At 43.3% G+C, this 15,336-nt stretch overlaps 1 protein-coding gene across 3 annotated transcripts in view; it reads right to left on the bottom strand.

Moving 5' to 3' along the window:
• Window positions 1-15,336, bottom strand: part of arid1ab (AT rich interactive domain 1Ab (SWI-like)) — a 61,417-nt gene that overhangs the window by 35,564 nt on the left and 10,517 nt on the right. For 2 of the 3 annotated variants that reach the window (XM_034891303.1, XM_034891304.1), the window contains exon 2: window positions 726-950. The exons of the other annotated variant lie outside the window; for it this stretch is intronic. In XM_034891303.1, coding sequence (XP_034747194.1) covers window positions 726-950 — 225 coding nt within the window. The remainder of the gene's footprint in view (window positions 1-725; window positions 951-15,336) is intronic. 3 annotated transcript variants of the gene reach the window in all.

Consider the following 15,336-nt stretch of genomic DNA (forward strand, 5'->3'; position numbering starts at 1 on the left):
ACCAACTCTGACCGCTCTAGGAATGTAAAAATCTGTATTAAACTGGGCCTTCAAACAATGCTCTGCATCATGATCCAGTACCACAGACACTATTAAAGGCCCTGTAATTATTAAATTGTCCTCTCCTAAGGCAGGGGGTCTTTTATTTTTAATAACGTATTGGTTTGACCTGGGTTAGACTTTTTAAGTAAAAATGGAAATGTGGCTTGGATGTAATGAAAAACAGTACAACCCGCTCAATACTAAACAATAATTCTTACTGAAGTGGGCAGGAAAAGTCCCAGTTTCTTAACATGCTGCCCTCCAAACCCCAAAAGCAGTTATCTACTTATCTGAGTTTACATCTTCATTACATTGTGCTGAGATTATAAATGCATTGTTTTAATTATTAATTCTATTCAAGTCAGGGAAAAGCACTGACTTGTTATATCAACAGTCATCAAGAAATGACAGCAAAAGTCTCAGATTTGGCTAAAAGTAAACCTGGAACTTCTCATCAAGAGCCTTCAAGGGTTCATCTCATTTATCCATCTGGGACAAAGACTAGAAAAAGTCAAATTGAAATCACTGGGTTGAAGCTGTGATTGAAGTCGCTACGGCACATAGAAATGTCTTCATTTAGAAAACACATTTGGCCTTTTTAAGTCAAACTGTAACGTCAAGAGAGGCTGTGCAAAGTTACAATGAAGATGCAGAGAGGGTCATCTAAATCAATCATTACTGACCTGCTGTCCATACTGTATGCCGCCCATAGCGCCAGGTGTTCGGTTCTGCTGCATCCCCATAGGATACCTCTGAGGGCCAGGAGGTCCGTAGCCCTGCCCTGGGTAAGAGCCTCCCTGCTGGGGTACAGGCCCTGTGGGAGGCCCCTGCTGCTGCTGGGAGTAAGGGTTGGGTCCTACATATGGCTGGCCACGCATCTTGCCTACCTGGTCCATTGGGCTTGGAGGCTGGAGGACACACAGAGGGAATTTGCAATGTTTCAATGAGCTAAAAACAGTGGATGGACAGACTGGCTGGTCTGGCTTTACAACTGTATGGAAAAGGTTTGACTTTAGAGGTAATTGTTGGTCTTTGGTTTTGGGGTTGATGGTTATGGTGTGCGTCTGTTGCCCTTATTAGACTGCACAGTCACACCCTAACAAGCCATAACAAGCCCCTTAATGATGCAACGGATTCAGAATCCAGTGATGTGACACAAAGAGTCAGTTATTTTGGATCCCTTTTTAGTGGGTTTCCTTAAAAAAGCATTACTCAGCAATGAACACAAATGATGACTACCATTGGAGTGTGTCGTGCAAGCATCGTGTCATAAACCATCACAGAAAAATCAAGCAAATATAAAACAAAAAGCAGAACGGGGAGGGGAAACAGTAGTGGATTTACTTTCCTACTACTAGAAATGGAAAAATTGGCCATGAATGAATGAACGATCAAGCCCAGTATATCCGCCAGGAGCATTTCCCTGCCCAGGAGATCATTGTGCCAGTGGGTGGATACTGTTACGGCGGAGACGTCGGTGAAGGTTTCTTTGAAAATAAGCTTAAGGAAGTGGAAGTGTCTGCGGTGGCTGGAGCTGGCCCACCCCTCAGCTGGAATCAGGATAGAGGCTGGGGTGGTGGTGGTGGTGGGGGGGGGGACTTTGGCCTGCTTGGACACTGGGCTTGGGAGATCCACATGGCCTGGGCTTCGTAATGAGGTAGCATCCCCTGTCAACAGTTGGAGCCAAGTCCATAATGTGTCTGATGCTGTGTACATAAGAGATGAGTTTGGTGGAATCCCCCCAAACACAACCCCCCTCAGTGTAACAAGAACACATCCCCTGATAATAATAGAAAAAAATAATAATATTTGGAAAGACATTGTCGTTAGATTGTCTGCCTTGTTGGAGAAACTCACTACACCGCTGGCAGCCCGTGTGTTCCCATCAAACCCACCACAGCGGCGGGAAGTCAAAAAGTACGAGCCACAATGGGGGCTTTGAAGTAGCAACACCTCCTGGCCCGCTGACCTCGGGCAGCAGACACAAAGCTTTCATTTCTTCCCACGGTTATTAATCTGTGTGTGTGTGTGTTTTTTTTTTTCTTCCCCAAAAACCTCTTTTCCTTGGTTAAGGGAGACAACCACCAAGGCTATTTATAGCCAGCGAGACAGAGAGGGCAGTCTGCCGAAAATGTAACAGGTCCCAGCTGCACTGCTGTTTGAACCTGGGCCAGGCCTTGCTCTTCCTGGGCTTTAATAAAGCAGCAGGCTTTGGCACTCTATGAATGACAGTGCTGCAATGAGAGAGAGAGGAGGTTGGGTGGGGGGGTGGCTCAGCAGGAGCGTGGGGTGTGTGTGAAGATATATGCGTGCGTGTGTGTGTGTGTGTGTGTGTGTGTGTGTGTGTGTGTGTTGGGGGGAGATCAACAGGCTGTCAGGGCGGTCACTAAGCATTATCCATGATAACATATTCCACTCCAGGTTTTCCCTGTAGCCTCCCCCAGGCCACACTCTCCTGAGCTCCTCCAGGTTCAGGAGAATGTGTGCGCTTGCATGTGTGTGTGGAGGAAAGGAGGGGAAGAGAAGGTGGGGGGTGGGGGGGTCATTACTAACCGCACCGCCCCAGTAGGCACTCTCCTGTGACCTGTAATGCACTTTTAACCCCAGTGTGCAAGGAAGGACCACCATATCTCCCATTTAAAACAAATGAGAGGAAATCATTTCCAGCTTTCTTTTATTGAACAAATCGAACATGGAATTGAAAATAAAGACACCAATTAAAACGGAATGACGTTTCAAAGTGCATCTCTGTTTGTGGTTTCTTTTGAACTGACATAAATAATGTGCCTTTCGCGTTATGTTGCACCCTTTCGCAATGTGTTTATTTCGTTGTTTATTGCGATTACAACAACAAATGACACTATATTGTTCAGCCCTAATGTAAAAACATTCATAACAGGGCTAGATGACAACGGTTGCACAGTTGCCCTTGGCAACCAGATTGAGTCAACTGGCCACCATTTTGTGGCTTCTGTTGCCCCTTATATATATATTTTTTTTAAACGCAATGCATTCACGTTTGCCGTGGAAACATACAGGCAGCGCAGATTACAATCCTCTGCTAAAACGGCACCGGTGCCTGGTATCTACCGGACTGAATAGCAACACTTACGACACGCTACACTTGGCAGCAGGTAACGTTAGCCTAGCGTTAACTGTGTCTAATCCAGTTACGACTGTAGCTAAGTACTGACAGCTCAACAGTGTTAAAGTGTGACTGTGTTTCACTGTGTGGGATTCCAACAGTCTGCCGCTAAAGCTGTGAGCTAACAAACCCAAACTAGAACTGGTCACTGCTGTAGACAGACAGGACTAAATGTTGCATTTACTTAAAACCGGTAAACCTCGTGGTGCATTCAAAGTTACTGTAAAATACCCTTTTCTCCTTGTTCTGTCTTTTAGAGACAATGTAATGGTGAAAGATGCAATTATTGTTAAAATGTATTACATTTTTATAATTTAAATTCCCCTCTTTTCGTGCTCACCCGAACAACAACTCAAAACCGTCGCCCAAACCGTGAGTTTTGTATCCATCGTGCCCCTATTTGAGAGGGATGGGATATTGCAAGCCATTATCTCAGTGTTTCAATATTAAAAGGTGTGGGATAGTTACAGAAGAAAGGAATTGCTCCAAATATAGGTGGTTTAAAACATCTGCCACCACTTTAAAAAGTTAGCGTTGAGCCCAGTAACATGTCACAATGGCTTTTAGAAGGATGTGGTCTGCAGCTCAGTATAAATCCTAGGAATCCAGGATGTTAAACCGACTCGAGGTGTCTTGTTTTTTTTCACTCCTCGCCCTCATTGGATCATGTTAACACGTCTGTGTGCTGCAGGCTGGGATATAGCCCATATTGCTCAGGATTTCATTGATCTGTTTACCGGCATTTTCCTCACAGGGCAGTTTCCTCAAGTTGTTCGCGTCTCACACACCATTCCACATCCTCCAGCATCCCGGAGAGCTTTGGGCTGAGGCGTCTGTGATCGGGAGTGTAAAGTCTCTTGTGTATGGAGGTCAGTGACTGCTAAAGAAGGCTCTGTTCCTCTTTTTCTTCGTTCTAAAAAACGAGTGGCTCTTCAGGAGTGCCATGCTGAGACTGGAGCACGGGTGCTGTTGAGTAAAGACCATGAACAGCTGATCTGATGTTCCCACGACTGTGACCTTAAGAGTTTAAAGATCAGAGTGTAATCATAACCAATACAACTATGATTAAAAAGTAGCATTGCTTTGAACATTACAGGTACAAGGCTGAGAAAAAAAGACAATAGAAGGAACTAGATACAAGTGCTATTATACTTATTAGTAGGGGTGTGCAGTAAGCCGCACGATATTGGAAAAATCGAAAATTGCGATTTTTCCCCCCTGCGATATATACTGCAATATGACAAAAGAAAAAGTAATTTTTTAAAGATTACATAAATAGCTCCGTTTGGAAATAGTAAATCATTCTCGACTGCTGTGGTGATTTTGTAGGAGAGTGCATCTACATTGAAGAAAAAAATTAAAAAGGATCTTTGCTAATATCATCAATACCATTCTTTGTTAAACTTTTATGCTTTACAAAAAAAAGCAAGTGAGCGCTGTGACTACTCTTCTGAAGTGATTTTGGGGAGAAACATTAGGTAGAAACACGCTGGTTGACTATCGGACACCTTTGTATTCATATAATAATCAATCCAGGTTAACATGGATAACAGTGACGGACATGCTGCTTCCTCAGGCTGTGGTTGGCGGGGCCAGCTTGTTTGTTTGATAAATTGATCAGAGCTGCATGTCACGCACACTAGCAACATACTCTATGTATCCAAGAACAATTATATCAGCGGAAATGACGTTAGATCAGCCACAGACTTCTGTTGTAGATTAGTGTTATTTTTCCAGCGCCACGGCTGCGAACCGCGTTAGTTGAAACGGACGGACCCCTTGTTTCCTTAGGCTAACTACATTAGCCTTAGCCTGGCTGGTAGCAGCTTTCTGCAGGGGAAAACGGACGGGAGAGTTAATTAGGTTGCATTAATCAGGTGATATAGTTTGTAATTTTGAGCCTGGGTCTGATCGAGGCTTCTTACTAAAAGGGAGTTTTTCCTGGCCACTGTCGCACTGTTGCTTGCTCTGGAGGAAACTACTAGAACTGTTGGGTCCTTGTAAATTATGGAGTGTTGTCTAGACCTACTCTATCTGTAAAGTGTCTTGAAATAACTCTTGTTATGAATTGATACTATAAATAAAACTGAATTGAATTGAATTTGCAGTGAACATAAAACACTGAAAACTGTAGCTTCATTAACTACCCATCAAAACTATGGCATCACTGCTTCAGCTGCTGCCTCCGGTACTTTTCTACACACGGAGAGCCTCATTTCCCACAACAATAACCCCCGTCGGACTAACGTCACATACACACGTTGCCCACATGGCTACCTGTCTTAAAGGGGAAGGGTCGGCCGGTAATAATCATGTAATAGGAGAACCCTGGAACTTTACTTTTCTACAAAGCAGCAAAAATGTTGCCAAAAATTAACGTTACCTGAAAACACCATGTAGTTTTGAACACTTTCAGTCACTATGACCAGAAAGATTGTGCCAAAATATGAACAATAAGGTTGCTGTCAACAGGTTTATCTGCTAATGTTAGGTACTGACTGTTTCCTTGAAACCATCCAGCAAATAGACGGTACCTTAAGAAGGTTACCTGAAACTGGTGATTTAACCTCAACGCTCATTTTACACACAGTTTAACAACAAAACAAAATGCTGAGTGAACATTACTAGCTACGTTTTTCATGTTGGTTTTGAGCGGTGTGCACCCCCGCTAACCTGGAGAACGGTTTTAAAACAGTAGCTAACATTAATACAGCGTGTCGGAAGAATACCGCGTCTCCTGTAGCAGGGAGGCAGAGGGACCGTAGCGTTCGTTAACGTTAGTTGCTTCATTGCTGAAAGAGTGATTTCTGATGTAACAAAAAGGAAAATGTCAGGGGCTGGACGTGGTGAGGGCAAGATAGACGCAGTGGAAAGACGATAAGGCGTGCAACACGACTGAGTAGAGAGGAAGTCGAAGTCCTCGAGCCTTGAAACATAATTAGGGCTGCACAATTAATCGCAATTTTATCAAAATCGCAATATGGAGTACTGCAACATCGCTGAAATATGTGTCAAACCATTCTGAATGAAGTATCAGATGTCCCGGCCTACAAATTGTATTTTACAAACTAAAAAAACAAGAAAAAAAACGTTGTTATGTACAAATCCTCGCAAAAATCACACTATCATTTTTATGTTTTAGATTTTAATATTTTTCAATGAAAAAGAGAATGATGATGCAAAAATGATTACTCCCTCTAATATCGGGAGTCATATCGCAATAGCAGTCAAAATAATCACAGTAGGATAATTTCCTCATATCATGCGGCCCTAAAATGAATCCAATCTAGGTCTGGCCCAATGAGCGGACGACTGACACGTGCCGGTAAAACCTGGCCCGGTTCGGCTTGGTTCACTTGACAACTTACTGTCTTAGAAGGCCTGGGGCGACATGCTTTAGTCCCAATTTAATTCTTTGGCGATACATGTGCCAAATTAAATTACTATTTTACTGCACAAAAGTTGAGGAGAAAAACCGGCAAAGCTAGACTTCCACGACTGAGTTGGCGAAAGTCCAGTCTAAATTATGAACAAAATAATTCAGCCTATTGTAATAGATTACGATCATTCCCAGAACAACTGATCACGTTGTCAAGCTTAAAGAAAACAAACTAACACGTAGTGGAATTTTCCATCTGACAGTGAACGTGTCACTGTGTTACTACTATGACACAACGCAGCTTATTGCTTGCCTTTCTTGCAAGTAAACAAGCCAAAGGTGTACATTTTTTCAATGTGACTACGCATATTGAAAAGAAAAGAAAAACTATTCAGCTCTAAATAATGATCTATAAAATTCCAGAATATAAACAGGCCTTCTTCTGTTTGTCATTATAAAATGCATGTGACGAAAATAAATAAAAATAAATAAAAAACTGTAGTTATGATGTGAAGGGTAGAGAGATTCCCTGACACACAGATCAAAAAAGGCAAATGATAACCCACTCATTTGTTTGTGAAACCGTTCAATCCAAAAAGGTTAATGGTATATTCTGATAGACACATGAAACAGAAAGTTCATTCACGTTACAAAGTTAGTAAAAACCAATACCGTTTTGAGCCTAGACTTACATCCTTTCTACTTATTTTAGCCACTCATGGGAAATCAGGAAAGCACTTTATAAATAATAAAATAGTACTCAATGTTTCCTCGAGAATTTTAATTCGGTAACCGATTTCAAGAAGTAGTTACTAAAACTTTCACTTGGACTGAGGAAAGCACATAATCATGAACATCTAATAACAACCTCTCACGAGAATCAATCAGCCTTTTTGCTCAAGTCAGATATTAACTAGACGCCAAAACATTTGTTCCCTACTCAACAGTTTACAGAATTTATGACAATGCTTCCCACATGCAGCGACAGTCTCTGACATGCACACTGGCTGGCACTCCACTGCACTCTTTTTTCTGCTCAGTCATCTAATCAATTTCTGGAGGAAAGACACACCCCTCCCTTTTTTTTTTCTCTCTCTCTCTCCTCCATAAGAAAAATAAATAAATAACCACAATTAGCACATGGCTAATCTGCATAGAGGAACGCCAGAGCACTCTTGGCAGATGAGGTTGCACTGAGTATATTGTGTAATGACTGGGCTGCTGGTGGATATTGCAACTATTCAAAGCTGTGTGTGTTTGTGTGTGCGTGCGGCATGGGGATAGGGATTTGTAAGAGGTTGGGGAGGGTGGGATGGACAGTGGGACGAGGGGGGCTGAGCTTGAGTCTACGGGGTTGAGCGGAGCAGATGGGCCGTGGGGGGGGGGGGGGGGGGGGGGGGGGGGGGGGGGGGGGGGGGGGGGGGGGGGGGTTTAGACGATAAACAACTGCCGCTAATTTAATCCGCCACAAGGCCACATGGCCTCGGCACACACACCATTGTTCTGCCTTAAAACCCTTCGACACGCAACACACGCCGACTACGGCCGCCCTCATATGGCCGGCGGAGTCATACACATCCCATGCCCAAGAGGGACAGGATATCCCGCCCTGTGCCACCAGTGTCAACTTTAAGGGCTGAGGCTTTTGTGTCTAAGAGCAAGGCGAGGTGAATCTGGGCACTTTGCTTTTATGGGATTGCTCCACATTAAAGCTGTTGGTTGCTATGCACATCCACAGTGGGAGCTGCCTGGGATGGCCTCGTCCTTCGCTGTTTAAGCACTGAACACTTCCACTGCAGGAGGGAAGGGTTAAGCTCTTTGCTCTAGGACAAGCGGCCGCGTTCCCCGGCCACTTTCTCCGCTGACATTGTCCCAGCTGTACGGAGGAGGCGTGCTGAAAACACTTCCTTTTAATTAAAAGTAGACCAACTTTAAAAGTCAGTCCTGAGGCAAGTAGTCTTCAGAGATAACAAGCTCTAGGGCCGAGGATCAACCCGTAATGTCTTGTGGGGACATTCAAATTGTCCATCTGACCCAAAATATTTTGTTCATAGTACTTTAAGACAAGAAAATGCTCATTAAGTTCTCACAACTGAGGAGCAACAACAATCAAATGTTTGTTTTTGGCTTCAAAAATTACTTAAATGGTTATTTGATTATTTTGCTCTTTGCCAACTGCTCTTCTTTACTTTGCCAATGTCAATGCTTCGCCAATTTTGGACTTTATTTTATTCAGGCAAAGATCTTGCACAGCTGTTGAATTGCATTTGAATTAATCTTTATTTCAGTGTTAAACATTTGAGCAATTCTGCTTTTTTGATAAATAGAACAACAATCAACAGCTAGGTGAGAAGGTGGGGGGGGAGAGACATCTAGGAAATGGTTTCAGGTCTTGATTCGAACCCTGGACCTCTGCGTCAAGGCATAAACCTCTCAGTATACGTGCGCCTGCACTAACCAATGGTACGGATCCTACAAATTCCAATTACTTTAACAATTAATCTAGCAGTTGCACGTCGCATTAGTGTTTCTCTTTTTCGTAAGAGTAATCGTACCGAAGCGCACAGGGCAAACACACCACTGGGTCCCAGCTGCGACAGCAGCAAGGTACTCTCACTGCAGACCTAAAGCATCACAAATAGCTACACTAGTTGATACAATCAGCTTTGAAGCAAAGCTTAAGTATTGTATTTTCATAAGTAACTGTAAGGAGCCGGCTGGTGTAGCGTGGCAGTAAACAAGAAGATAAGGGGAAAAAACAACCAGTTAAGTAATTAGTCTGCCTTCCCATTGCATCAACCTGAGAAGGCCCAACTCGGAGCGGACCGCTTCATGACTCGGGATAAAAGCAAGCAGGGCCTGTTTTTGGTAGAGGGGGCGGCAGCCCGCGCCTGCTGGTGCCATCATCCACACGGAGCGGAGGCAACAGCACCCTACTCACCCCAGATGTTCACCCAGCTGTTCCGAGGAATTCAAAAGATGTTTGGGGAGGAGAGGAAGAGGGGAACTCGCACACTTGTTTGGGGAGTCTCGGGGAGATGAATGGAAAAGAGAAAGGCTTTCCGAGGTTAATAAGAACAACAGGAACAACAAGAGATGACGAGAGCTAAAAACACTGCTCTGCATCTGCAGGATTTAAACACAGCTGCTGGAATGGTCCCTTGCCTTTCTGAGCACCGTGTTCCCAAAGACAAGCAGCCAAAAGGTGGTTGTCACATATATAGGATGTCTTCCTGGATCTGTTCACATTTAGTTTAGCAAAGGAATTAAGAAGAAAAAAGGACTGTAGAGACACAGACAAACACCAGCGTCTACACAAACTTTGGACTCAGTAAATGGAAATGTAGAAAACTGGAGCAAACTTCATCTTCTGAAGAAAACTAATAAAGTGGACCTTGGCCCAAACAACTGTTTCTATCTTGAGGCTTTTAATTCCACAGGAATGGACAAGGAGGACATGAAAAGGGACAGAGAGGGGCAGGGGGGATGACATGCAGCAAAGGGACGCATGTCGCAGTCAAATCTGCGGCCGCTGCGTTGAGGAGTAAACCTGTATTTATGTGTGCCCGCTCCAACTGAGCTAACCCGGCCACCAACCAATTGTTTCCAAGGTAAAGCGGGAACTTCCATTACACCAAGGAGATATTTGACCCGTACCAGGCACCGCATTTCCAAACATATATTTGAAAATTCAAGTCCAATGCTAAATTGCTGGACTATCCCTTTAACATAATATACTTTAACATCTGGAATGTATTTAACATTACAGTAGTAATATTCTTCCACCACTACTACTACTACTACTAATAATAATAATAATAATACATTACGCAGAAACCGATCTAAGCAATCACATTGCAAAAGCAGATCAAAACATCTACAGTGCTGCAGAACACTTGACAACATGTTAAAAAAAATAATGCTGGTTCCCAGCACTGTGCTCACAGGCCCAGAGTGCTCTGTGAAAGAGATCTCCTGTTGGGTAGATCAGAGCAGCCACTTACTGCCTGATAACAAAAAAGAATAGTGATAAAAATAATAAAATAAAAGACGGCTGGCTGCTGCTGCTGCCTGACCTGAGCGATGAGCGTCTGGTATGGGGCTGAGAGAGCAGGGGCCGCTGGGTAATATGGTGCACGTTGTGGTGAGAAACGGCAAAAAGGCAAAGCACACGTTCACCATTGAACACTGGAAAAACTCTGCATGATTCAGGGAAAAATATGCAATTTTTTGCTTAGAATCGATATCATAATTCTCTGCCACGCTTGTTTTGACCATGACAAATCAATTCCAAATTTATATCGACATTTTCCTAATTTGAGACTATTTGGCAGTACGTATGAAAAGGTCTTGTTCGGGTGTTTGTGTTTTTGTAAGAACCACAACTTTGTTATTGAATGAAAAGTAGAAAGGGTTTTGTAAAAAGTAACTTAGATTTCTCAAATGCATTGTGGGGGGGGGGGGGGGGGGGGGGGGGGGGGGGGTATTTGTTTTTGTATTGGCATCTAAACTGTATGTATGATATCCCAACATTTACAAACAATGCCCAACCATATTCATTTAAAAACAGAATTAAATGTCCAGTTAGACCGTGAAGACTGACGGATCATTGTTAAAAGGGCATTACCTTTGCAAAGAGTGTTTACAGTTACGGTCGACTGACATCCCATAATAAACAGCAGTCTGGCTTATTTAGGGCTACAATGTGAGTAGAGTGCAAAAATGGCAGTGGCGCTCAGGTTACACGAGCACTTCAGCGGGACGCGCTCAGGGAAGAAAAGGCGGCCTCGGCTCTCTGCCCTCCTGCTCAGAGATAAGCCGGTGGATGTGTTTGCAGGCCGGCGGCTCCTCTGTCGGCATATGAAGAGCAAGACAGTGATCGGTTACATCACGTTGCCAAGGCTCGGCTCGCGCTGCCGAGGAGGACGCTCGGTCAGGCTGACCATTGGCACCCTGGACGACCCATTACGATCAGTGTGTCACTCACTACTGCGCCAAAAATACACCCGGCTGCCGAATGAGGCGAAGCCACTTAAGGACCTGGCTGGGTCACTGGCTGCCTCATGGTTAGAGTCACAACTCTGACACCGACAGCACACACACACACACACACACACACACACACACACACACACACACAGACTCATAATCTGAGTCACAGACTAGTAATTTAAATGCAATATGGAGTTTGTGCATGACGGAAGAGATGTCCACTTTAAATTTCAACTGCAGCGTGGAGGGAAATGGCTTCAGGCCTTGCTTAAAAACAAATGAGCGATGGACTGGACAGACCACTGCGATTGTTAATTTGCAGTCCTGTCAGGCACAGCCATGCAAATCTTCAGGTTCGAGAGAGGACCGTGCCAACAACCGTTATTATTAGTTAGCCATTAGGGCTGGGTAGTGTTCAAAACATCTCAACACCAGTGTAAAACACCAATACAGTGACTTCGACACTGATTCCTAAGTGACACTTTTTCCGATAGCAATATGTGAAACAAAGAAATTACAACATTACGGCACAAACTTTTTTTTCCCAGCTCCTACTACGTGAGCCGTTCTCTGTGTGTAACATCGAGTTTTGGAGTGTAAGAACTCGGTCCCCAGTCCTAACAGCCATACCTCCACACTTTCAAGTGTAAAGTCAGCATCTGCCAGGCAGCAAATATACTGTATATCAGATCACTGTTTTCCCTCGGTTTGTGGAAGACTTGGGTGCGTGTAGACTTGGGTGTCTCTTTGTGGTTGTTTTGGGTCTCTTTTTCACATCATTGTGAACCGTTATTATTACCATATCTGTGTCTAGAACTTTGGAAAAGCTAGAGCACGTAATAGATACCGAACACTCAAAGAGCTTAAAGACAAAACTTGCTTAAGAAGTCCAACTATTTTTAGAACTGCCTAAACCTTACAATGGCGGGGAAAACCCTACAAATGTGTCTTTGGTGCACAAATCCCTGTCACCTGCCACACAAGCCAGAAACAATGGCACTAAATGGCCTTTTTGCTGTGGCTTTCGTCTGTGTAACTTTGTCCCTGCTGACCACCGGCTGCTCTTTATTTATTTTATTTTTTTTAGCCATTAGCCGACCCAATCAAAACAGAACAATGGCTCTGTATCAAACAGGCTGCTAACTGGCCGCCTGGTACACTGCTGTACAGAAAGAGATGCCATTTAAACTTGTGTAAACATTGGTTGCGCTGTGTGAACAAAGTCTAGTAATTATTAAGGCCAGTTAAAAATAACGCACAAGCCTGTAAAGAGTCAAAATGTTCAGTTTGGAGTCTAATTCAGACTCCGGCTATGAAAATGAGTCAGGACTTGTTTTTCTCCTCTTCTAGTTTTGTGTTGTTGTATTATTTTTCTGTCAATCAACTAATTGCCTAATTGTTTTGGCTCTGATTCAATTAACAATGACAAAACTATTGAGCAAAATCCAAACATTTAAGAAGCTGTAACAAGCATTTGGAAAAACATTCTCATTTCTCAGCATCTTCAAATAAAAACATTTGGTCACAAAAAACTAAAGATTTGTTGTACATTTGTTCCCTATTAATCAACAAATCCATTCATTTCCCAATCATTTCAGGACTAGTTTCTGCTTTCCTATTCTGCTGCTATAAAAGATCTAGCACAAAGGGTGTGCACTGGATTCAAGATTTGGGTTTTTGGTGTGAGCCACCGCTGCTTTGCTAAAATGACTTTAGTCTGCCCGGGCGTTTTGGCATCGCCGGCTTGCCCTATATGCACTCCACAGTTGGAGTTTTATTGGCCTTAAAAGAGGCTGAAACTGTGCACAGCACATTGGGCAAAACAGAAAGCAAAGCTATGACTAGAGGGCACACTCATTAACAAGCGTCATCATTGAGTTCCACAAAAGACACACAGAGAGGAAAGCAACTGTTCCTCGTGTGCATGTTCCCCTTTTCCACTTAATATATGAGCCATTGACTTTTTTTCCCCCTGCAGAGAGCAAAGGTGAGAGCCGTATGAGAGCATCCTTCTCTACCTTCTAGTATCAACAACCGCACCAATTTAAAGGTTAACCACTTTATTCCATAAAAACACACACACCATACGTCATGTAAATGAAGTCTGTAGTCTCACACAGGCTCGGAGAAGGATATTACTATGCTAATCTGGAGCGTTTTAGAAGGTAAATGTCAAAAGAAATAAATTACTTTTACAATCCAGCGTGCCCTGATGCAATAGCCCAAGTTTGACATTTGTCCGTGGAGGAACTTGTTTTTCTCAGTTTATGTTCAATATGCAACACCGGGCATACAATTATTCAGATTTTGCGTTTTTCACTGTCAGGTAATGTAAATGGAACTTTAACAACAGTATCACTAGATATATCGGCTGGATACAGTAACTATAGTTTGTGGAAGTCAATTAGCCTGGAGGCCGCTCAGTCACATCTATAAGCATTTGCATGGCGCCGGCTTCTCTCTGTATTACGTCACTTATTGTCTTGTGATGTGCTCTGTATCAAAACTCATATGGTTAATTGGGGGGTCTTATGCACAGTGCTACTGAGGAAATAACAGCTAGGAAAAGACTGAGGAAATTGCATAGGAAAATGCAACACTGTCTGTGGCTGTCAACGGAATGAAAACGGGCAATGTTGCCAAAGAAAGACGGATGGTTGGTGACACGTGGAGTAAGAGCAGGTCAGAGAGGCTCCTGAGGCAGACTCACTCGCACACACACACACACACACACACTTTATACACAAATACACACAGCTGTCAGGGGCAGACCAAGATCATTCACAAAACACCCAACCCCCCTCCCCCGAGTATCACTGACACTGTTTCTCCCTCAAACACACGCACCATTCAGTCTCACAAACACACACACATACACACGTTGCCGGGAGGCAGCATGCTGTCCATGTGGCCTGTGGAGAATCATTACTCAGCAGTGCAGACTAAAGAGTCAACTTCCTTTTTGACTGCTCGGGCTTCCTCCTCTCCACTCCACCAAAGCCCCTACAAATCAAAAGTCTCAACAGTAGCTGGAAGTTGTTGTGTATGTGTTCTTGGAAATGTGTTGTGTTTACTGTATTGGGGGGGGGGGGGAGGTTCAGAATGTGTAGAGTCAGCTGTCAAAGAACCGTGTAACACTTTCTAGTAATTGTGTACAGTAGGGGTGGGGGGAAATGGATTAGCATAGGTATCATGATTAATTTAGCGACATTTTTAACACATAGATTTGAGATAAATAATCAGTAATGTGAATATAGTGACTTAGAGGGTAAAGGCAAATAATACAACAGCTAGAACTGTCTGTAAGTTCAGAAAATGACATCACTTTATTGTAATGCAGACACCACTTATGTTATTCTTTCCCCTGGAATGGATATTTTTTTACTTATTGTTTTACCAATGATCAACCCAAATATTTTCTGCTTATGTAGTAATTGCCAACGGCGACCACATCATGTCCATGTTATGTATGTCATGTTATGTAACGTCTTCACAGATGAAACAAATGTCAGACTGCCTGACTGACATGTGATGTTTGAAATAGAAAACAATTTTTAGAAATGTCTCATGATATATTGTCTCTAGAAGTGTAGTTTTTAACTTTAGTATGTTGTTGGATGGCAATCGCAATACTTCTGGAATCGGAACAAATGAAAATTGCAGTACAAGTAAATCAGCGCCCATGTATCAGGTAAGAAGCCAATGTTAGGGCCAGCACTGGTGTACAGGTTGATCCTGAGTCTACAGAGTCTACTACCGTCCAGTGAGCAAACCATCG

Source organism: Etheostoma cragini, chromosome 14 (genome assembly GCF_013103735.1).
Source record: "Etheostoma cragini isolate CJK2018 chromosome 14, CSU_Ecrag_1.0, whole genome shotgun sequence".
NCBI classification, from domain to species: domain Eukaryota; kingdom Metazoa; phylum Chordata; class Actinopteri; order Perciformes; family Percidae; genus Etheostoma; species Etheostoma cragini.